General features: G+C 57.0%; 1 protein-coding gene across 6 annotated transcripts; it reads left to right on the top strand.

Annotated features, from left to right (window-relative positions):
* Window positions 1–458: 458 nt before the first annotated feature.
* HPN (hepsin) lies at window positions 459–17,494 on the top strand. Of its 6 annotated transcripts, XM_087422190.1 has the most exons (14): window positions 459–587; window positions 1,158–1,227; window positions 6,498–6,599; window positions 6,682–6,723; window positions 12,010–12,139; window positions 12,208–12,330; window positions 12,481–12,521; window positions 12,908–13,073; window positions 13,171–13,361; window positions 13,544–13,585; window positions 16,192–16,287; window positions 16,476–16,618; window positions 16,772–16,953; window positions 17,143–17,494. In XM_087422190.1, exons 2-14 carry the CDS (start codon window positions 1,212–1,214, stop codon window positions 17,168–17,170), a joined length of 1,302 nt encoding a protein of 433 aa, XP_087278316.1. In that variant the 5' UTR covers window positions 459–587; window positions 1,158–1,211; the 3' UTR covers window positions 17,171–17,494. The 6 variants fall into 6 exon arrangements, with proteins under 6 accessions (XP_087278316.1, XP_087278312.1, XP_087278313.1 ...); XM_087422186.1 differs by lacking the exon at window positions 459–587 and having other exon boundaries at window positions 595–1,227; XM_087422187.1 differs by lacking the exon at window positions 459–587 and having other exon boundaries at window positions 595–1,227; window positions 16,772–16,936.
* Window positions 17,495–22,433: the final 4,939 nt, after the last annotated feature.

The following is a 22,433-nucleotide window of genomic DNA, read 5'->3' on the forward strand; positions in this document are numbered from 1 at the left end:
AGTGGCTGGCCTGGGGCTGGGCAGGGGGTGCTGGAAGCGGCAGGGGTGGACAAGGGCAGAGTTAGCCTGGAGCTGGGGCGGGTGGGGGCTGGGCAGGAGGCAGGAGAGGTGGCAGGGGCAGGGTGGGCTAGGGCAGCTGGGGCCCTCCATCTGATGTCCCATCCTTCACTCCTTGTAGGCAGCCCCCAGCCTGCTCTGTCTCCTCAAACCCCTGGCCCTCAGGCTGAGCCTGTCGCCGCTCCCACCTCCCCTCACACTGGCACACCTGGGCCCCCTCCTGGCCGGAGGCGAGGCAGGTTGCTGGGCCGGCCCGGTCCAGCCCCTGCAAACCCTGCCCCTCCAGCCAGGTGGCCTGCGATGCTGCCAATCCTTTTGCCCGGCCCCTCCCCGCCCCTTCCCCCGCCCCTCGCCCAGCCCCCTCCTCCTCAGGTGAGGCAGCCAGGCCTAGCAGGCCTCACGCCGCTGGCCGCTGCCTCTGCCTCCTGGGCCGCCGCTGCTGCGGGGCCACCATGCCCCTGCCCAGGCCTGGAGACTGACCCCAAGCCGGCACCATCTCTCAGCTCGGCCCCCACCTGCCGGACCCCAGGGTAAGGACCAGGCCCCTCAGTGACAGTCCCCAGGACATGGGTCCCCTCACCCCCACCCAACCTAGTGCCACCTCCCAAGAGAGGGGCTCCCAGGGACCCCAAGAATGGGCTCTCTGGCTTCTCTCCAAGCGCCTCAGAGCTGCGGCCCCCTCTTCTTCAGACTCAGAGATTGGGCCCTAGGCCCCTCCGCCCTCAGACCCAGGAGCCTGGGCCCTATGCCCTTCCTCCCTCATGCTAAGGAGTCCTGGTCCCCAAACTCCTTTTCCCCAGGACCCGGGAGTTCAGGCCCCCAGCTCTCTCCTCCCTCAGATCCAGGAGTGCAGACCCTCAGTCCCGTCCTCCCCCAGGCCGGGCGTGGGGGCCCCCAGCCCTGCAAATCCACGCGTCCCCCTGGCCGCTGGTCAGACACTGACCCCATCCTTGAACCCAGCCCAGTCTGCGGCCGTGATCACGGCGTGCTCTGGCCAGGGCCCAGTCCCTGCAGCCTCCCTGGATGGGCGCCTGGGACTGGGGGGACCAGGGCTAGGCTGGGCTCCCCTGGGTCCTGCCTCCCCGTTCGTCTCCCCACAGGTCCCGCCCCGGCCCAGGAGGTCAGCCGGGGAATCATTAACGAGAGGCCGTGACATGGCGGAGAAGGACGGTGAGTCCCCCTTTCCCTGACCCCCGACTTTGGCTCTGCCTGGCACCCCTCCTTCCGTGCTCTCTTCCACACCCTCCTCCCCCAGGGAGCCCCCTCTCTCTGGCAGCCCTCCTGGGCCCATCCCCACCCCCTTCTGAAGCCACCTCCACGCGTTAACTATTAACCAAATCTGTGGGGCTGTGCCACCACCTCCCTGCTTCCCCACATGACTTTCCTGGCTCCTTGCCTCAGTTTCCCCTCGCCCCTCAGTGAGTTCTCAGCTGACCCTGGACCTGTCCTCTACCTGGGGCTAAGGTGGGGAGACTAGCTTCCATGGTTAAGGACACAGAGTCTGGGGTCGAATGCGCAGGCCTGCGTTTGAATCTGCGTCGGCCACTTCTTTGCTGTGTGATCCTGTGCGAGTGACACCATCTCTCTGGGCCTCAGTTTCTCCCTGAGTCAAGCGTGGATCCTAGTGCTACCTACCTACCTACCTACCTACGTGAGGTTGTTGGGAGCACGGAACACACACCAGACACCAACATGGGCCTTAGCATGTGAGGCACGTGCCATGAACCAGCGCTGTCACGACAAGGTGGCTGCCTGGAGTCCCAGGGACCCCAGACCCCCAGCGATTCCAGACATTCCTCCCTCTTCCTCGTGCTGTGGGCAAAAGAGCAGAGGGAGGACTTTGGACTTGGCCAGGATGGATGGAGAGGGGGAGACAGCAGGGAAACCAGCAGGGGGACGGGGGAAACTGCTGGCCCAAGTGGCTGGGACTTAGGGACTCTTGGTGGCCCCTGGCAGGGGCTCCAGACAGCCTGGCTCCCTTGCTTCTTCCTGGGAGCCAGCTAGAGGGGCGCGATGAGGGGCGGCCTTTCCTTCCTGCCTCCCTCTCTTCTTCCTGGAACCAGGCTGGCTAGGTTCAGTCCCAAGCGGTAGGTCTTTCCAGCTGTGAGGCCCTGGGCAAGCAGCTCACCCTCTCTGGGCCTCAGTTTCTTCATCTGTAAAATGGAGATGGTCGTAGCGCCCCCCCCCTTACGGGGTGGTGTGAGGATTTAAATGCCATGGCAGGCAGGAAGCGCTGAGTGTGGGGGCTGAAATGATCAGCGTGGCTCGATGGCCTCCTGGGGGCTCAGTGCAGTTAGCAAATCAGACCCCAAGCCATTCAGCTATGGCCCCAGCAAACCCAGGCTCCCAGGGGCTCGAGAGAGGGCACTGTGCCCTTGCTCAGCAGGTGGCCGGCGGAGCCCTGCGCCTTCCGGATGAGTTCCTGGAGCCAACTGAAGGGAGTCACCAGGGCTGGGGCCTGCGGGTGAAAGAACCAGGGAGAGAAAGCAGAGCCGGCCCAGAAGGATGGCCAGAGACGGGTCTGGGTGCAGAGAGAACCGAGGCAGAGTGGGCTCCAGTGCCTCCCCAGGCAGCTTGGCTCGGGCTCAGGGGGCAGTCCTATGTCAGGGCTGGAGGGGGTGGTCCAGCCTGGGCAGATGCTTGCTTGATGGTGACCTGGGGTAGGTGGCTGCGCCTCTCTGGGCCTCCTTTCCTCGTCTGTAAACCGGGGGTGATGATAATGATGCCTTCCTCATTAAGAGTTGCAAAAGTTTAAAGAAACCACAGGACAGGGTTAGGATTGGGCTGTGAGTCGGCCTGCGATTCTGCTGCTGGTGTTTGAGCCGCCATCGTGCTGTGGAAGTCCACCCAAGGCCAGGCTAGGGGACTTGGAATTGGAAGAGGGGGTATCCGAATTGATACTCAGGATGGACAGGGAGTAGGTAGGGTGTGCCGGGCAGAGGGAAGAGCGTGGCTAAGGCAGGAGGTGGGGGGTGGCACCCTGCCAGGTGTGCAGGGGCACAGAGCCACTCCGGGTGTTTCTGGAGGTGGAGCTGGAAATGGACCTGGGAGGTGAGGAGGCGTGCGCACCCGAACGGGTCTGTTAGGACCCTCGGGTGAGGGGCAGGCCAGGGCCTGGGCAGTGCCGGGTCTCTCCACAAGATGGTGCTGGAGGTCACTCAGTTTCTTATTCTAACTTGTATTTTACGAGTTCTGTGGTTTTGGTTGCTTTTTGGAAGCTCTGTCAATTGTCTGGTAATGACCCATCTGGCTGTCTGAGAATTTGGGGGAAACATATGTTCAGCCCCCAAATCTCTAACAGCCATGCTTCTATCCTGAGGGGCTGGCACCGCGGGGCTGAGGGCCTTAGACTGTCCTGGGGGATCCTGGGGAGTCGTGGAGAGTCCTAGGTAAAGAAGGGACAGGCTGGACTGGGTGTTTAGGAAGATCCCCCAGGCGTCCATGAAGAGGCTGACAGCAGGGGTCCTGAGCCCTGAGTTGGATGGGGCTGGGGGCAGGGAAGGACAGGGGGACAGGAGACACTGGGGAGGCCTCCGGGCTGTGGAGCTGACAAGCTGGTGGGGAGGGAGGCACCCTGCAGATGAGGGAGGGTCCTGAGGATGCGGGCCTCTGAGACGGGACATGGTGTTTGGAGAGACATCGAGACGAGATGGGACCTGGAGGTGTGAAGGATCTAGGGGATTCCAGGGGGAGGCATCTAAGAGGCTGCAGGACCCCTGATCTGGGACTAAGGAGAGTCCAGGGCTGGGGATAGAAAAGGGAAACTGAGGCTGTGGAGGTGGGTGAGACAGACGTGAGAGGGAGGAGGCGTGAGGGGGAGGGGGTCCTGGCCCGCCCTGTGAACTCCAGATGTCAGGGAGTCAGAAGGCAGGGAGGGCGCCGGCGGAGGAGGAGAAGGGAAGTCAGGTGCGTGTTATGTCCCGGAAGTCAAATGAGGAGGGACTTTTGTTCGGGAAGCTGGAGTCGGTCCAGTGAGGACTAAGGCAGGGAGCTGTCAATTGAGGGGAGTTTTAGAGACAAGGAGCCAAAGGTGTCACCTGTGAGGGTTTTGCAGCTGAATGGTGGGGGCAGAGCTCTCCTGTGAGGAGAGGAGGGCAGCCCGGCGGCCCCTGGAGGGGCAGAGCCTCTGGGAGGAGTAGGAGGGTAGCTGGCTTAGGAAGGCAAAGGCTCCTGAGCAATCACATGAGGATGCGGCCCCTCACACAGGAGGAGACACTTCCTGCGTCGGCAAAGATAGGCGGTGAGGGGGTCTTCACACAAGGACCCAGAGTGAGGCCGCTGCCTGTCCCACCAGAGGCACCTGTTTTGGGGTCCCCTGAACCAGAGGGCGTGGAAGGAGGTTCTTCCTCTCTCCCTGAGAGACACGGGGTGGCAGTGCTTCCCTCCCCAGAGATACACCAGAGCCTCCAGGCCGGGCTCGGAGTGGCCCACAGCCCCACAGGCACTTCTGAGAACAAGGACCCAGGACCAGCCCGATGGCCACAGGGAGCCAAGACCTCCCACTGGACCAAGAAGACGGCAGGGGCAGAGCTGGGGGCAGGGAGGGTCTGCCAGCAGGGCTGGGCTGGCCTGGCCCCCTGGGCCCTCTCTGGAGGGAGCGAGTGTTCCCTCCTGCCTTGACGGGAACTGCTGGGCTCTCAATTCTTAAGACGCCCAGATAATGGCCACCCAGGAAGGTCCTGGACCCCTCTATGCTCCGTCCGGGTGCTGGCTGGCCCTGTGCCCACCGCCCAGCCCTGGGGGAGCCTTGCAGACGGCAAGGGCAGTGGGGTACCCACCAGGCCACTGGAGACTTTGAGCGGCCTTTTCTCTTTGGTCCTCCCACCATCCCCAGTGAAGGGGTTGGCTTCTAATCCCAGGACCCCCGTTGCACTGGGAATAAAGTCCCTCTTCTCCTCGGGCCACCAGGCTTCCCCAGGCGGCCCGCCCTTGGCCCCACTGCCTTTCCCCAACTCATGCCGTTCTGGCCGTGTTGACGGCCTCTCTCACGCTAACAGACTGTGCTCGTCGCTCTTGCCTCGAGGCCTCTGCTTGTGCTGTCCCCTCGGTCCCAGTGCTCTGCCCTGAGGCCTCTGTGTGGCTGGCCTCTCCCTTCAGGTCCCAGCTCAGAGGTCACTTCTTGGGGAGGCCCTCCCTGAGCGCCCTATAGACGCCACCTGCTGCCCCGACCTGCATTCTTTTCTTCACAGACTTGGCCACAATCTGGAAATTCTCATGGTCATTTACTCGTTTACTTATTTATATCTGCCCCTCGCCTTACACACATGAGAACGTGAGCCCCAGGAGAGCCTGAATCTCATCTGTCTTGTTTTGGGTGTGTCCCCAAAGCCTAGAATGGAGCCAGGTCCACACTAGATGCTCCATAGACAATGAATGAACAAAGCTCCATTTTACAGTGAGAAAACCGAGGCCCAGAGAGGGGAAGGCAGTTGCCCGGGACCACACAGCTCTAATGATTTGCAAGCATTTATTGAGAACTTGCTGTATGCTGGGCCCTACAGCACCGAGAGGGGTAGTGTGGCTTAATGGTTATGCATGTGGGCCCAGGGTTCAGGGCTCAGCACTGCCTCTTCCTGGCTGAGTCACTTTGGGCACGTGACTCCACTCTCTGTGCCCTGGTTTTCCCTGTCTGAAAAAGGGGCCTCATAACTGAGACAGGCACTGAATACATTAATGCATTTAGAGCAGCGCGGGACCCATCGGGAGCATCTGAGAAGAGCTGGGCTCTTAGTATGATGATGATGATGATTTAAAAGAACTGTAAAGTATTGTATTTAGAGGTGAGTGCTGGGTGGATGCCCATTAAATAGATGAGGAAGCCGAGGCTCCGAGAGGCGATGCCACCTGCCCAAGGCCCCAGCTAGGAAGGGCTAAGGCCAGTCTTTTTAAGTGAGGCTGACAATTTCCAAACTTAGGTTCCTAACCTCCAGGGGCAGATTTGACGGTGGAGCACGATCCTGTGGGAGAGGTCTGGTGTTGGGGTTACCCAGGGACAGAGGTCTGGAGCAGAAGGGAGAAACGAGGCAGCGACAAAAAGCCAAACAGCAGGGAAGAGAGCTGCCGAGAGGGCAAAGGTCAGGGGTCATAGCCGCTGAGAGGCTCCAAGAACCTCTGGGAAAGTTAGCAGAAGTGAGAGGTCCAAGAAAAGATGGCACCGCGTGACAAGGGAGATGCAGAAGCGCAGCATCATTGGGAAGGAGAGGTCCCAGGAGTGCAGGCAGGGAGGGTAGCAGCTGTCCCCACCACGCCCCTTCCCGGCTGGAGCCCTTGGGAGGCTGGACACCTGGCTGGCCATGCCATGGGGAGGAACCTGGGCCCAGACCATGGCAGACTTCGGCATGCCAAGCTAGCCCTGGGGGAGCGGGGCGAGGCTGGCCCCATGCCCAGACCCTGCCACGGAGAGAGCAGCCTGGCGGGGGCCCAGCATGTGTGTGTTGCAGGTGGCCGGACTGTGCCCTGCTGCTCCGGACCCAAGGTGGCAGCTCTCACTGCGGGGACCCTCCTGCTCCTGACAGGCATCGGGGCGGCGTCCTGGGCCATTGGTGAGCATGGGCCCAGCACCTCTACCCTCCTTGGCCCCCTGCAGCCCCCGGCCTCCCGTCCTCACCTCTGCCTTCTCTGCAGTGACCGTTCTGCTCAGGAGTGATCAGGAGCCGCTGTATCCAGGTGAGTAAAGCAGGCTGGGGCCCTCCGGGGAGCCTGGAGGAGACCTGTGCCTGGTAGGGGCTCAGGGAAAGGATTTTCTGAACGATTGCACGAACACATGCAGAAACGTTGGTATAATAGTGTGCTCGTGTTGAGCCGCCTGCTGGACCAGGTGCTGTTCTAAGCTCTTCATTTGTCTCATCCAGTGTTTATCAGACTGTACATGTGTGACCCATTATTGCATCATGACATTAAATTCGCGAGTTGTAAACCACATTTTTAAAAGCATGAAATAGATTAGAAAATATCAGAGTGCATCTCGCTCAGTAAGAAAAAGTTTTGTTAATCTTCTGTTTTGGTTTTATGAGAGTAGAACTGTTAGTCTCTCCATTTTACAGATGGGGAAACTGAGGCTCAGAGCAATGTGATGTCTTACTCCAGAAAACAGAGGCTCAGGGCTACGTGATAATGTAAAAATGTGTATCTTACTGTGGGGTGTGAAACATGTTTGGGAGGTGCTGTGTGAATTTGGGGAAACTTTAGCTCTCCCAGGGTGCAGCTGCTATTGTTACCCCCATTTACAGATGTGGAAAGTGAGGACAGGCAGCTGGTGAATGACGGGGCCAGGAATAGCTCTTAGACTAGCCTGGTAGGGACGTGTCTGCAGGTGGGTGGGAATGCGTGGCCACGCTAATAAAAAGATCCAGGAACTAATTGTGGAATGAACGAACGAAATCTTCCCAAATTTCAACTCCCAGCTGCCATGCCGTGGCTCAGGGCAGCCGGAAGAAAGGGGCAGCTGGGTGATGGGCTGTGTTTTTTACTCCCAAGAGCCTCATCTAATTCCATAAGGGACTGAGCTCACGTCAGGAGAAGAAATACAAGTGCAGACAAGGAAAGCCACCATCACTGCTAGTCATCATGGCCGCCCTGAGAGCATTTACTCACGTTCCAGGCACGGGCCTCGGGGCTGCACAGGTGTCAATCATTCAGTCCTCACCACAGTCCATTTTAATAGGGGGAAACTGAGGCGCAGAAGGCCAAGGGACTTGCCGCAGGTCACAGAGCTAGTGAGTGGCAGGTCTGGGATCTGAACCCAGCGGCCTGGATCCAGTCCTGTGGAGAACTACCACGCTCCTGTTTCTTGAGAAACAGCCAGGAGAGTTGCCATAGTGACAGCTAACATGTGCCAGGCCCTGGCTGCCGCCTTTGCACAATAGCCCTGTGAGGCTGGGGCTGTTATCGTCACCCCGTTTTGCAGATGGAGGAAACTGAGGCCCAGTGGAGTGAACTGACTTGCCCAAGAACACATGCGGAATAAGTGGCAGGGCAGAAGGGTCATGCCCCACCAGCTGCCCCTCCAGGGCTCCCTGCTCACACTGGGCTGAAATTCCAACCCTCACAGGCCCCGGCTCCCAGGGTGTGGGCCCCTCTCGGCTCCCACCTCACGCTTGCTCCCGGCGCCCTCCAGCCCTCGCCGGACCCTCCTGGCACCACGGCCTTTGCTCACCCCCCTCTTTCCACTCACACCTGGAGGCAGGATTCGGTTCTGGACCGTCCCGGCTGAGCTGTGGGACCCCCTCCAGCCCTGCCTCTGAGCAGCAGTGTCCTCATCTGAAGCCAGGGTGGGAGTTAGAGGAGATGATGGTTGCAGCGCTGGCTCTTAGCCGCCTCCCTAAACGTTGGCTTTTGTGTCCCAGCCGTCAAGCTGTGACTGATGGCTCCCCTCACACTCACAGCTCCTGACTCCCTAACGGGTGAATTGCCCAAGGGCAGGGGCATTTTGTTTACCGCCCCAGGCAGTGTCCGTCACATGGTGCGTGCTCAGGAAGTCTTTGCTTAATGAAGAAGCATGAAGACAAGTCACCGGGATGAACTAACTCATCCCCACCTCCAGCGGGACAGTAACTAAGCCACGATTCCCACGCGGCCTGGCCAGCTCCGCCACCCTTCCCTTCAGTTACACGTGGGTTTCTCCAAAACATTGGGAAATTACAAAACAAACAACAACAACCCAAAAACTATATCCTACCTCATTCTTCTGGGAAATTCACACCTCTAAATATATTAGACGATTTGGTAAGCAAACAAGGTGACCTGGAACACTCTTCTCGCATTGCTTAAAATAATGCCAACAAGAATAACAAGTTTAACAGTGAGAGGCAGTGGCACAGAATGTGGCTTTAAAAATAATTGGAGGAGGGGCCGGCCCAGTGGCGCAAGCAGTTAAGTGCACGCTCTCTGCTGTGGCGGCCCGGGGTTCTCAGGTTCGGATCCCGGGCGCACACCGACGTACCGCTTGTCAAGCCATGCTGTGGCGGCGTCCCATATAAAGTGGAGGAAGATGGGCACAGATGTTAGACCAGGGCCAATCTTCTTCAGTAAAAAAGAGGAGGATTGGTGACAGATGTTAGCTTAGGGCTGGTCTTCCTCACAAAAAAAACAAAAATAATTGGAGGGGGCATTTGACATCCCGTCCCCTCCACCTGTGTCCCCCAACACGCTTACATAAAGTGATCATTTTTTCCTAAAACCTCACACTTTCTGGAAGTCAGTTTTCTGGAGCCCTTAGAAGTCATTTTAAAAGGAGAATTCACCTCCGCCCCCAGTTGGTGTTTCAAACCCCAAGTCTTGGTCTTGGGACTCAGGGGGTGGTGGGTACCACCCAGCAGAGGTTCCAGGCACCCCCTGGCCCCACCGTGGAGCAGGAGGCCATGAAGGAAGCTCTTAGTCTGGGCCGTGGGTGAGCGTACTCGGGGTGGGGACAGGGAATGGGCTGTGTGAGACCCTCAGAGGGAGCAGGGAGAGTGTAGGTCGGCAGACCGGGGTTCTTAACCGTATGCCCCTGGGCAAGTATATCCTCACCAAGCCTCAATTTTCCCATCTGCAAGATGAGCATAGAAATGGTCTCTACTTCCCAGGATGGTTGGATTCAAATATGACACATAGCAGGGGGCCAGCCCACTGACATCCCCAGGAAACCTGGCCAGTGTTATTATTACTGTGCTAGTGTTTTTAACCCCAGGAGGGAAGGTCACTTGAGAGGCTGCCTAGGATAACGTTGAAAGCTTGGGGTTTGGAGCCCCTCGGGCCTGATCCTCTTTCTGCCTCTCACTCACTTGGTGATGTTGGGCAGGTCAGCCGCCTCCCCAGGCTTCAGCTTTCCCATCTGCAAAATGGGGTGATCTTTGTGGCCTCTGGGAGAGGGTGGCCAGGCCCTGGTCAGAGGTGGGACAGGGCGGGCGTGCAGCATGGCACTGGGCACACAGCCAGTCCTCAGCAGGACAGGGTTCCCTCTGGAAGCCCTGCCTCCCCTCGTCCAGATCCGCGGGGCGGCAGGTAGACCGCTCAGTTGGGCGTGGCCTCGCCAGCTTTCTCCTGGTGAGTTTGCACCAGATTCCGTTTCCTCGAATGTGCTCTCAGAACACCAGCCATGCAGGAGGCTCAGGAGAGTGGGACCAAGGAGTTCACGCTGACCTTTCCCCAGACCTTCTCCTCCCCACCTTCCCCGTCCCGGTCAAGGTCAGCCCCGTCCTTCTGTGGCTCAGGCCAGACACCGTGGACTTGTCCTTGGCCCGTCTCTTTCCTTCACTCCCACATCCAGTCTCTCAGCAAACCCTGCGGGCTCCACCCACAACATCTGTCCAGAATCTAAACTCTTCTCCCCCACTGCCCCACCTGGTCCAGCCTCCATCCTCCGCCTCCTGGACCATCTCAGCAGCCTCCTCCCGGTCTCCCTGCTCCCGTCCCCACCCCCTGCGGTCTGCTCCACTCGCAGCCAGAAGGAGCCTGTGAACCCGAGTTAGGTCATGCCCTCCTGGCTCAGAGCCTCCCCTGGCTGCACCTCGCTCCTGGTGAAAGCCAAGTCCTCGTGTTCTGGTCTGTCTCCCACCTCATCTCCCCCTCACTCCCTCTGCTCCCGCCTCCTTGCTGTTCCTCAGACACCCCGCCACAGCCTTGGGATCTCGGAGGTTTCCTTGGCCTAGATCTCTGTTCCCCTCTGTCTTCACGGCTCTCTTTCTCACCTCCTTCAGATCTTGGTTTGGGTACCACCTTCTCGGTGAAGCTGTCCCTGCCTCTGTCAAGCCTGATTTCTCTCCCTTGTGTCACGTGATATATTTTGCTTATTTGTCCTGTTCAGTCTCCTTTGAGCTGTTGGCCCTTTGAGCCTCACAGGGCAGACGGTTTGGTCTGATTTGTTCATTGCCCAGAATAGAGCCTGGCACGTCCCGAGTATCTGGTGATGTAAATAACACACATAAGGGCCGTGACCTGGCTCAGGTGTGAACAGGGCTCCTCTGGCCAGGTGTGGGGAGCAGCCTGTGGGGGGCACAGGAGTGTCAGTTCTCAACACAACTAGCCCCAGGCAGGAGGAATCTCCCCTAAGCTCTCTCCAGCCCTCCTGTACATCTCCCTGCCCCAACTCAGTTGGTGATGATGTGTTTGGTTGGGTGACTTTTTTATTGCTGTCTGTTTCCCCCACCCCCAGACTTTGTCTGTTGAGGGCACAGTCTAGGACCGTCTTGGTCATCTTTGTGTCCCCAGCATTGCCCCACACAGGACTGGGCATGGAGTATGTGTCTAGTTAACGCTCGTTGAATGAATGAATGAATGCTGCATCCTCTGTTTGGAGAATTATCGTGCACATTATTATATTCAAGGCTCTGATAAGTCTTACAGAAAAGATAGCATTCTTCTCTTTTTCTTTAGAAACTATAGGATATCTATTTAAATATTTTGGCAATCTGATGTATTAGTCAAGGGTCTTCAGGCTGCAAAAGACAAAAAGAAAAAATAAAGAAATTGGCTAAACAAAATGGGAAATGGTTAGCTTATGTAACCAACGATTCTGGGGTTTCTTCAAGCCTGACTCCATCAAGGGGCTTTAAAAATGTCATCAGAAGTCTCTTGGCTTTCCCCCACATTGTCTTATTCTTCCCCTCATTGGGGCAGAGAGGGGCCCCAGCAGGTCCAGCCTCACACGCCGTTCTCTTGGGAGCTGGGTTAAAACAGTTTGCCTCTTCGAAAATGTCCCAGCAAAGTTCCTGACTTATAGCTCGTGAACAACCAGCTTAGGAATCCCAGTGGCGAGAGAGAGTCCCCTGGGTCCCAGCAGGGCCAGCCGAGGTCCCAGGGCCCCCGTTCGTGGGTCCACTGGGTCATGTGCCCTTGCAGACCCGTCACGGATGCAGGGCATGGGGTGCTCCGATTGGGCTGCGGGGACTCAGGACCAGAGCCGCACGGCTGGACAGCCGGCCAGGAGGGGCCGGGGAGGGTGACCCGGGCGGCCGTCCTGTTGTCCTGCAGTGCAGGTCAGCCCGGCAGACGAGCGGCTCACGGTGTTTGATGAGACGGAGGGGGCCTGGCGGCTGCTCTGCTCCTCACGCTCCAACGCCAGGGTGGCGGGCCTCAGCTGCGAGGAGATGGGCTTCCTCAGGTAGCAGGGTGCCCCAGGAGGGGGGAGCCGGGGGGCGGGAGGACAGGCCTGACCGCTGCCCCGCCCAGGGCTCTGAGGCACGCGGAGCTGGACGTGCGGACGGCGGGTGCCAACGGCACGTCGGGCTTCTTCTGCGTGGACGAGGGCAGGCTGCCGCATGCCAGGAGGCTGCTTGAGGTCATCTCCGTGTGGTGAGGAGGGCAGTGCCGGGGGAGTGGGGGCACACCCCGGCCCCCCGCTCCCAAGGCGCCCCACGCCCACTCTCCCTCCTTTTCCCTTCATCTGTCTGAACTGGCCCCACTGTTTGTTTCTCTGTGTCCCCGTCCCTGTGTCCCTCGCAGTGACTGTCCCAGGGGCCGTTTCCTGACTGCTGTCTGCCAAGGTGAGACCTTGACATCAGAACTCTCCTCCTTAGACACCCTAGGGCAGGGCCCCATAGGTTGCCCAAGGATGGGGCTCTGTCCCCTTCAGATCCCCCCAGGGCAAGACCACGTCCCGTCACATGTCCCCAGGCAGGCCATGTCCTCTCAGATCCTACAAGAATGGGGCTGCATCCTCTCAGACTCCCCCGGGGTGGTGGGGCCATCTCCCTTCAGACCCCCAGGGCAGGGACATGTCCCCATAGGTCCCCAAGGATGGGCCTATGTTTCCTCTGATCCCTCAGGTCGGGGTCATGTCCCCTCACACTCCCCAGAGTGGGTGTGTCCTCTCAGACCCCCTAGGGTTCCAGGCCCCCCGCTGCCCCTGACTGCCCCCCGCACCCCACAGACTGTGGCCACAGGAAGCTGCCCGTAGACCGCATTGTGGGAGGCCGGGACACCAGCCTGGGCAGGTGGCCGTGGCAAGTCAGTCTTCGCTATGATGGCGCGCACCTCTGCGGGGGGTCCCTGCTCTCCAGGGACTGGGTGCTCACAGCTGCCCACTGCTTCCCCGAGTGAGTGTGCCCCACGGCGCTGGGGAGGCAGGGGAGCGGCGAGGCAGGGGGGCTGTGCCCCGGCAGGCTGCCACCATCCCCTCCTGTCCCCTGGTAGGCGGAACCGGGTTCTGTCCCGCTGGCGCGTGTTTGCTGGTGCTGTGGCCCAGGCCTCACCCCACGGCTTGCAGCTGGGGGTGCAGGCCGTGGTCTACCACGGGGGCTATCTCCCCTTTCGAGACCCCAGCAGCGAGGAGAACAGCAACGATATCGCCCTGGTCCGCCTCTCCAGCTCCCTGACCCTCACAGGTAAGTCTGGGGCCGAGCCTTGGCCTGGGGATCCCTGAGGCAGGAGGATGGAGGAGGGGGCCCGGGGCATAGACTTCATGGTGGGAAAGGAAACAATATTGAGGGGCACAAGCTGGGCGTTCATCAGATAGGAATGAGTGGTGCAGCCACTTTGGAAAACCACCTGGCATTTCTTCAAAAAGGTAACCGTGGATTGCCATTTGACCCAGCATTCCAGTCTTGGGGTAGGTAGCCAAAAGAAATGAAAACACACGTCCACACAAAAACTTGTATACAAGTGTTCATAGCAGCATTATCCCAATAGTCAAAAGATGGAAACCACCCAGGTGTCTCATCTGACACACGGATCAACACAACGTGGTCAATTCACACAATAGAATAATACTTGGCCGTAAAAAGGAATGAAGTACTGATTCATGATACACAATGGATGACCCTTGAAAACGTTGTGCTGAGTGAAAGAAGCCAGACACAAAAGGCCACATACTGTGTGGCTCCATGGATATGAAATGTCCACAATAAGCAAATCTGTAGAGATAGGAAGTGGACTGTGGTTGCTGGGGGCTGGGTGGCATGGGGTCAGGGTGGGATGGGGAGGTTGGGAGGTGATAGGAAAGGATACAGCGTTTCTTTTTGGGGTGATGAAAATGTTCTAGAATTGCCTGTGGTGGTGGCCGCCCCCTCCTATCGCCAGACACGCTACGTGACTGTTATCTGTGAACCCACTAAAAACCATTGACTTGTACACTTTAAGTGGGTGGACTGTAGGTATGTGAATTATATCTCAAAGAAGCTGTTACCAAAAAAAGTAATTAAATGAAATGAAAAATATTTTTAAATCTATGAACAAATCAGAGAGGAAGTTGGGAGTGCTCCCTCCGCAGCCCTCTGGAGCATTTCCTTGCTCTCGATGAGAAAGACTCACTGGGGGGGCCATATGCCTTTAACACTTCTCCAGTGCACGCCTTTTGGGTTAAGAGCAGGCCACAATGCCATAACAATAACACAAATAGTGTCATAGTGACAATGATGCAATAAAACAGTAAAATGTTGCCATAGTGGTGAGATAATGAACCCCAGCACCGGCCCTGTTTCCGGCGTGTCCTGAGCGTGCACGCACGTGGTCTCAGCAGCCTGGGGAGGGCGGTCCTCCTATGATCCTGTTTTCCCCCATGGGGAGAGGTCCCAACACAGAGAAGGTCAGTATGCCCAAATCCCTGCAGCTGGCAAGCGGCAAAGATTTGAGCCCAGGCCACCTGGCGCTGGAATCCGCCTGTAACCTGCAGGCTGTGCCCTGGGGCAGTCAGTACCATTTTGTGGTTTGCATTATACTTATTTTTATGGTTATTTTCTTTTTAATGATCCGTGATACTGGTTTTCCACTTAGAGGAGCAATACATGTTTTTATTGAAAACAAAACAACCCTTCTCTTTAGTGAAAAGAGCAAGGGGGTTAAAATATTGAAGTAAGGGAGAATCCGTAGAATCACAGGTGGATGGGGTGGGAGGGGCTCAGATCTGAGACGCATGGCTGAGGCGACAGCGTGGGCTTTGGGGTCAGATTCAGGTCCTTGCCAGCTGTATGATCTCCGGTGTGTGCCTTCACCTGTCTGTGCCTCAGTTTCTCCATCTGTTAAATGACTTCCTAGGGTTATGGAGATGGTTAAAAGGGTTAATGTGAGTAAAGGGTTTAGAGCAATGCTAGCACAGAGTGAGCACTCGGTTAATGTCAGCTGTCATTGCTATTGTTGTTTGTTACTATTACTAGTTATGTGAGCACTTCCTGTCTGCCAGTTTTGATTTGCATTTCCCTAAAATTTAGTAGTGTTAACATCTTTTCATATGCCTGCCCTAATAATTAGTGATGTTGAGCATCTTGTCATGTGTCTGTTGGCCATCTGTATATCTTCTTTGGAAAAATATCTGTTCATATCCTCTTCCCATTTTTTGATTGGGTTGTTTGTCTTTTTGTTGTTGAGTTGTGTGAGTTCTCCATATATTATGGAGGTTAACTCCTTGTCGGATATATGGTTTGCAAATATTTTCTCCCAGTTGATGGGTTGTCTTTTTATTTTGTTCATGGTTTCCTTCGCCTTGCAGAAGCTCTTTAGTCTGATGAAGTCCCACTTGTTTATTTTTCTTTTGTTTCCCTTGCCTGAATAGACATGGTATTCAAAAAGATGCTTCTAAGACTAATGTCAAAGAGTGCACTGCCTATATTTTCTTCCAGGAGTTTTATGGTTTCAGGTCTTACATTCAAGTCTTTGATCCATTTTGAGTTAATTTTTGTGTATGGCGAAAGATAACGATCTGCTTTCCTTCTTTTGCACGTGGCTGTCCAGTTTTCCCAGCACCATTTACTGAAGAGACTTGCCTTTCTCCATTGTGTGTTCTTGGCTCCTTTGTCAAAGATTAGCTGTCCATGGATGTGTGGAGGGTGGCTTTTTCTCTTTCTCACAAAGGCACCCTCTAGGCGGGGTGTGGCCCTGTGGGTCATGGTTAAAAACACAGGCTTGGGAATTGGGCCAGCCTGGGGTCAAATTCTGGCTCTGCCATTGACTCGTTCTGGGACTTTGGACAAGTGACTTGGCCTTATTTCCCTCCTCTGTGAAATGGGCTAATCGTAGCCCCTACCTCCCTGGCTGATGGGAGATCAGAGGAACTGACACAAGAGGCGCCTGGTACATAGAGAGCTCTCGGTCGACAGCAGCGTCTGCTATGGTTGTTAGAAGAGAGCAGAGGAAGGGGGTGCCAGGGCCCTGGAGACAGCTGGCCAGAGGTTTGTCCCGGGGGCAGCCGGGGGGGCTGGACCGGCGTGCTCTCTCTCATAGAGTACATCCAGCCCGTGTGCCTCCCGGCCGCCGGCCAGGCCCTGGTGGATGGCAAGATCTGCACGGTGACCGGCTGGGGCAACACACAGTACTACGGTGAGTCCCGACCCTCCTGGGACGCCGCCACAGGGAGACTCTGACCTGGGCTGGCGAGGGCAGTCGGGCTGGTTGAATGCCTCTTGGCCCTGGGCCATAGGGACACAGAGGAGCCCGGGGTGGGCACCAGGAGGGTGGGGGGTGTGCGTGCTCCCCAGCTTCGGCCAGCCTTGCCCACACACCCCCAGGCCAACAGGCTGGGGTGCTCCAGGAGGCCCGAGTCCCCATAATCAGCAATGATGTCTGCAACGGCCCCGACTTCTATGGGAACCAGATCAAGCCCAAGATGTTCTGTGCCGGCTACCCCGAGGGCGGCATTGATGCCTGCCAGGTGAGGGACTGTGAGGGGCAGCCTCGGCCCCTGCCACGCAGCGATGGGAACCCCGGTCAGTGGGCGGTCGGGCTCCCTGTTTCAGCCCGCGGCTCCGCCAGGGCCTCCTGGCCAGCCGTCTCGGCCTCCAGCGGGCCTCCCCTCCCCAACCAGGGCGACAGTGGTGGCCCCTTCGTGTGTGAGGACAGCATCTCTCGGACACCACGTTGGCGGCTGTGCGGCATCGTGAGCTGGGGCACCGGCTGTGCCCTGGCCCGGAAGCCGGGTGTCTACACCAAAGTCAGTGACTTCCGAGAGTGGATCTTCCAGTCCATAAAGGTGACAGTCGGGCTCAGGTGGGAGCCAGAGGGCGGGGGCGTTTGGGACTCTCCTGGGGGGAAGGGAGGCGGGGGTGTTCTGGAAACCGACACCCAGGCCTAGAAGAGGGCGCCCTGGGAACAGATGGATTTCAGAGGGCTTCTGGGGAGGGAGGGGCTCCGCGGAAGCCTCTCAGACCTTGGAAGCCTCCAGCTGTCTTTCCCCAGACTCACTCCGAAGCCAGCGGCATGGTGACCCAGCTCTGACCTGTGGCTGCTCCTCGCTTCGCGCGCCTCCAGGGCCCGGATTGATCCAGCTGGCTCCAGCCCCACATGGTGGGGTCCACCCTGGGCCTGGGATGGAACATTTTTCTTCTTGGGTCCAGCCCACAGGCCCAAGGATACCCTCCCTCCGGGGTCCTTTCTTCCACAGTGGCGGGCCCACTCAGCCCTGGGACCACCTGAACCTCACCCTGCTGACCCCCGTGTAAATATTGTTCTGCCATCTGGGGATCCCCATCTCAGTGCCCCCTGGTGACAGAATGCTCTTTAAATAATAAAGATGGTTTTGATTAATGTGGCCTCTGAATTTGTAAATGTAAGTAGCTATAAGGATGTTTTTGGGGGTGAGAAGAGAAGACTTGGGGCCTGGTACAAATCAGGCAAGGAGGATGATTCCCGGATTCCCACTGGCTTAAGACAAAAGATTTTAATTGGTTCACTGAACTGGAAATGCCCTGGAATATCTGCTTCAGGTACTGCTGGATCCAGCTGCTCAAATATTTTTCATTAGGACCGTGCTTCATTTCCTCTTTCATATCTGCTTTTCTCTGTGTCAGCTGCATTTCCAAGCAGCTTCTCCTACAACCAGAGACAGAGATGTCCCCCCCACCAAACTCGAGGCATATATGCCATGGACCACTTAGCATCCCCAGTGGAAGGGGAATGCTTCTTTCCCAGTAGCTACAGCAAAAGAAGTCCCAGGCCTGGCTCTCTTGGGTCATGTGCTCGTCTCTCATCAAGTCACTGTGCACCTGATGTGTGGGGTTTGGGGGAGGGGAGGTTAGACCCTCAAGAACCACAGGACTTTGAGGGGGTCCCCAAAGGAAAATGTACTGTTTCCAGAAAAAAACGAGTATGGCTGCCCAGTGAGAAAAAACGACATCCACCTTGGGCCACAGGAAACAGGCCCTGTAGGATGGAGACAGGAGGGCCAGGCCCAGTGAGCACAGCCTGAGACCCCCACCTCTGCCTTCATCTGGGCTGGAGGTTGAATCCCAGCTTCCCCTGGGACCCACTCTTCTCCCCAGAGCATCTGCAGGTCTTGTGGGGTCCCGATGGCAACCAGGGGGTGCTGCTGCCCCTAAGCTAGGGGAAATGAAGGTGTTTCCCGCCCAGCCTCGTCCACGCGTTGCTGAAAACCAGATGGTCTTCAGGAAAACCCTCACTGGGTGCCTGTGTCCTGTGAGTTTCAATGATAAAAATTATAATACTTCGCCCATCAACTGCAAGCCCCAAACAATTCCCTAAAACATAAACAGCCTTTGAATAACGTACAGACTATCCATTTGGAAAACGCTCCCAGCATCCCTCCCTGGACACCAAACCCTTCGCACCGTTGAGCCCACCATCGCTTTGCCCGGCGGGGGCACCCCAGCCCACATCTGGTTTGCAGAGCTCCACGCAGTTTTCCTAAACGTCTGCGTGTGGCTGCGCTGTCCTACCTGTCCTCTTGAGATGTGACCAGGGACTCGCCTCACACAGCACTTTGTCAGCAATGTGTAGAGTGACGGGGACGTGACTGTAAATTGTCCTTTGCACTGTCAGCTGGAAAATGTACTGTACATGTGTTCTATGAAGTTCGGGGACTCTGAGAGCACGTGGCCCACCCTGGGGTTCTGAACAGATAGGACCATGTCCGGGAGGGTCCGAGGGGACACGGCTTACCCTGGGGGGGGAGGGGGCCGGTCTGAGCAGATATGAGCCTGCTCTGGGGGACTGAAGAGGGAATGGCCCTGCCCTGGGGGATCTGGGAGGATTTTGGACATTAGAAGCCAGTAGGCAGTCTGCTGGGAAAATGTCACCCCGGAGGCCACTCTGGGTTCTGCCGGCATTATTGCTGTCCTGGAGAGAGGGAGGGGGAGGGGAGGTTGTGATTCACTCAACAGCCATTCACTAGTTTCCTTTGTTGCTAGGGGGTGGTTGCCTCAGTTTCTCCTCCTGCTCCCACCAGCCTTGCCACCCACCCCAAGGAGCCATGCAGATATTAGAAAAATAATAATAACAATCCCGGGGGTGCTCTGAAGTTCTGCTAGGATCTTGGTCTTCAGAAAGGCTATCAAAACTCATTCTTCCATGTCATCGCTCTGCGTTCCCGAGCCAGAATTACTTGGCTCTTCTCTAATAAATGTGACCACCTCGGGAACACAAGCAGGCTCTGCATTTGCAGTTAGTGTTTCTATCTGAACGTTCACTTTCAAATATAGACAGCCCTCTGGATGTAACTGGGAATGAAAGCTTGGCGTGTGGCTTATAAGTTGGCATTTGCCCGGTCGAGATGAAGGAGGAATTCTCGCTCAAGGGTTACTCTACAGGTAAAAGCCTGCCGTGATTAAGAGTGACTGTGAGGGCCATTAATTTTATATTCAGAAAAAACTATTGTGAACGTTCAAACAGCGGGTAAGCAGGGAAATGAATTCTAGTTTCTGCAGACAGAGTCGTGCTATTTAAGCACTGCAGTTATTAAGGGGGCGTCTCTTCCAGTTCTCTTGCTGCGTGGGACAGCACCCCAAACTCAGCAATGGGAAAGAGCGACCATCTTATCACGCTTGTGGAGTCTGCGGCTCAGAAAGTTGGATAGGGAGCAGCAGGCACAGTTTGTGTCTGCTCCGCGATGTCCAGTCCTCAGCTGGAGGACTTGAAAGGGGGAGTGACTTGGGGGAGAGGGGCTGGAAGAGGGAGTCTTCCTTACTCGCAAGTCTGGTGCCTGGGCTGGAGTGGCCCCAAGGCTGCGCTTAGCTGGGACTACCAACTCATTGTCTGTCCAAGTGGCTTGGCTTCCTTCCAGCATGGCTGCCCCAGGACATTTGGACTTACATGATGGCTCAGGGCTCCAGAGTGGGCATTCCAGCAAACATCACCTTATAGACTCCAGCCTCACTTCCGCTCTACCCCATTAGTTGAACAGTCACAAACCTGCCCAGACCCGAGGAGAGGCGACAGAGACAGACCCCACCTCTCGGTCTGTTGAGAAAATTCGGGGCCATGTTTTAGAACTGCCACGGGACCTATTGACTGCGGGAGCACGTGGGCTGCTGAAAAAGTGGGGAAATGACCCCTCGCAAAAGGGTTCAATAATAAAATTGTGACAGTCATAAATTTTTAATACATTTTCAGGTTTGTTTCTCTCTCTCAGATGTTCACCCTAAGATGGTGATGGTCTGCTTTGGGCATATCTTGATTCTAACATTTGGCCAGAACGCCTATTTGTTGCACCTCTAAATAATAACAAATTCTTAATCAGAATAATTTTTATAATGATAAGCACATGCGTGAATGTGTTTTGAGCCCTTCCCTCGTGCCGGGCGCCGCGGAGAGTTTTCTGGGTGTTCCTTCAGCGTTTCCCCACATTCGGACGTTTGAGTGTGGCTTTCCTAATTTCTACTATTGACTCCTTCGCTCTACTAATGTTTATTGAGCAGGCAATTATTATGCGCCAAGCAGGACTGTTCTAAGCACTGGGGACACAGCCGGACACCACACAGACAAGTCCCGTTCTCAGGGCCTGTCTTCAGGAGACAGACCAGGAGCAAACACCACTGGTAGCGCTTGGGTTATTATTTTATTCGGATGCCTTCTCTTTCTTTTTGTCTTTCTCTTTTTTTCATCTTAGCCTTGACTTTAACAGTAATATTTAGAAACTATGGGTTTCATGTGACAGTGGCATACTTTTTTCAATATAAATAAAAATTATTAGATAAATGACCACCAGTAAAATAATAACGAATGCTCCTTCATTGCCCTCCCACACGCTCTCAGGATTCCCCCACCGGAGGCCTGTGGGCCACACTTTGGGAAATGCCTGTTGAGTCCTGATACGAGCCAGGAGGAAGAGCTGTGAATCGGCTCTCGGTGGCACATCTGAGGGGACCGTGACAGAACCCCGTGGGGGAAGGTACAGAGCCCCCCACTGCCAGCCCCTCTCGGCTGACCAGGCTTCGGCACTGCCCCCCGTTGGTTCCATGGGCCCTCAGGGAAGCTGTGTCTCCAGGCACTGGGGGTATTCCAGGGATGGAGATGGAGGCCCTAACCAAGAATTCCTGAGTGGGGAAGGCGAGGGGCCCCTCACTCACGCTGGGGTGGGAGGCAGCCTGTGCATCAAATCAGGGCCTGGCCCAGCGCCCCTTTGTCCATCTGGTTGACCGTGCGAGGGACTGGCTTGGGCTTGGGGAGCCAGAGCAGTGCATTGGGGACCCCCACTTTGAAGATGAAGTCCCCACTGCCTAACTCTGCCAGGGCAGCCCCCACGATCTCCGTAGGGGCACAGTCTGCGTCCCTTTACCCGTTCCTCATTCACCTCTCCAGGTGAATCTCTCCCTTGCTGGGATGTCCCCCCGTCATGCTCCCAAACGCCCAACGATGAGTTCCTACCGCAGTGTCCCCCACCATTCTCTGCAGACGCCACCCCTCCAGACCACCCCCTGCGCACATGCTGGCTCAGGCCCCCGGAGGCTGTGAGTCAGTCTTCAACCTGCCGGGAAGAGAGTGGGCAGGGGTCCCAGGGAGGCGCTCTGCCTCACGGGCTCTCTGCCTCACGAGTGCTCAGCCCTGCTAACGGGGCGGGGACCTCCTCCCGGGCCCCGGCTGCCTATGGTGACCCTGCCCACCGGGAAAGCCCTGGGAGCCACCTGTCTCCGCTCTCCCCGCTCGCCCCACGCCCCCCCTGCAGGCCTGGCCTAGCCTCAGCCAGACCAGATGAGAACCAGGATCCCGGGGAGCTTCCCAGGCGCCCTGGACCCCTGAACAGTGGGCCGGTGGAGCTGAGTTACAGGCGCCCCAGCCCTCACGTCAGCCCCGGGTATAAGCTGGTGCAGGCCTCTGTACATGGGACCACCATGGCAGCGTTCTGGCTACTGCTGGTGGGCGAGTGGGACCAGGGGTCTGGAGGGGAGTCAGCTGTGGAGGGCGGGTCCCAGCCCTTAGTGGCTCCCCTCCCCTCAGTCCTGCAGGACCGAGCGACCTGGAGCGAGGAGACCAGAGGTGAGGCTGGACATGCTCCTAGCCTGGTGAGGGGACACGACTATGGGGGCAGGTGGGGAGGGCCCTAGGAGTCTGGGGGTATGTGGCCCCACCTTGGAGAACTGGGGAGACCTGACCCTGCTCTTGGGGACTGAGGGGATGTGACTCCTCCCTGGGGGGCTCTGAGAGGACACAGCCCCACCGTGATGGGGCTGGGGGAGCCTTGGTGGTCTCGGTGTCCCCAGCCTCGCTCCTGTACCCCTCCGGGCTGGAGCACGGGG

This window comes from Ceratotherium simum, chromosome 33 (genome assembly GCF_057802395.1).
Source record: "Ceratotherium simum simum isolate JZ-2026a chromosome 33, ASM5780239v1, whole genome shotgun sequence".
Taxonomy (NCBI): Eukaryota; Metazoa; Chordata; class Mammalia; order Perissodactyla; family Rhinocerotidae; genus Ceratotherium; species Ceratotherium simum.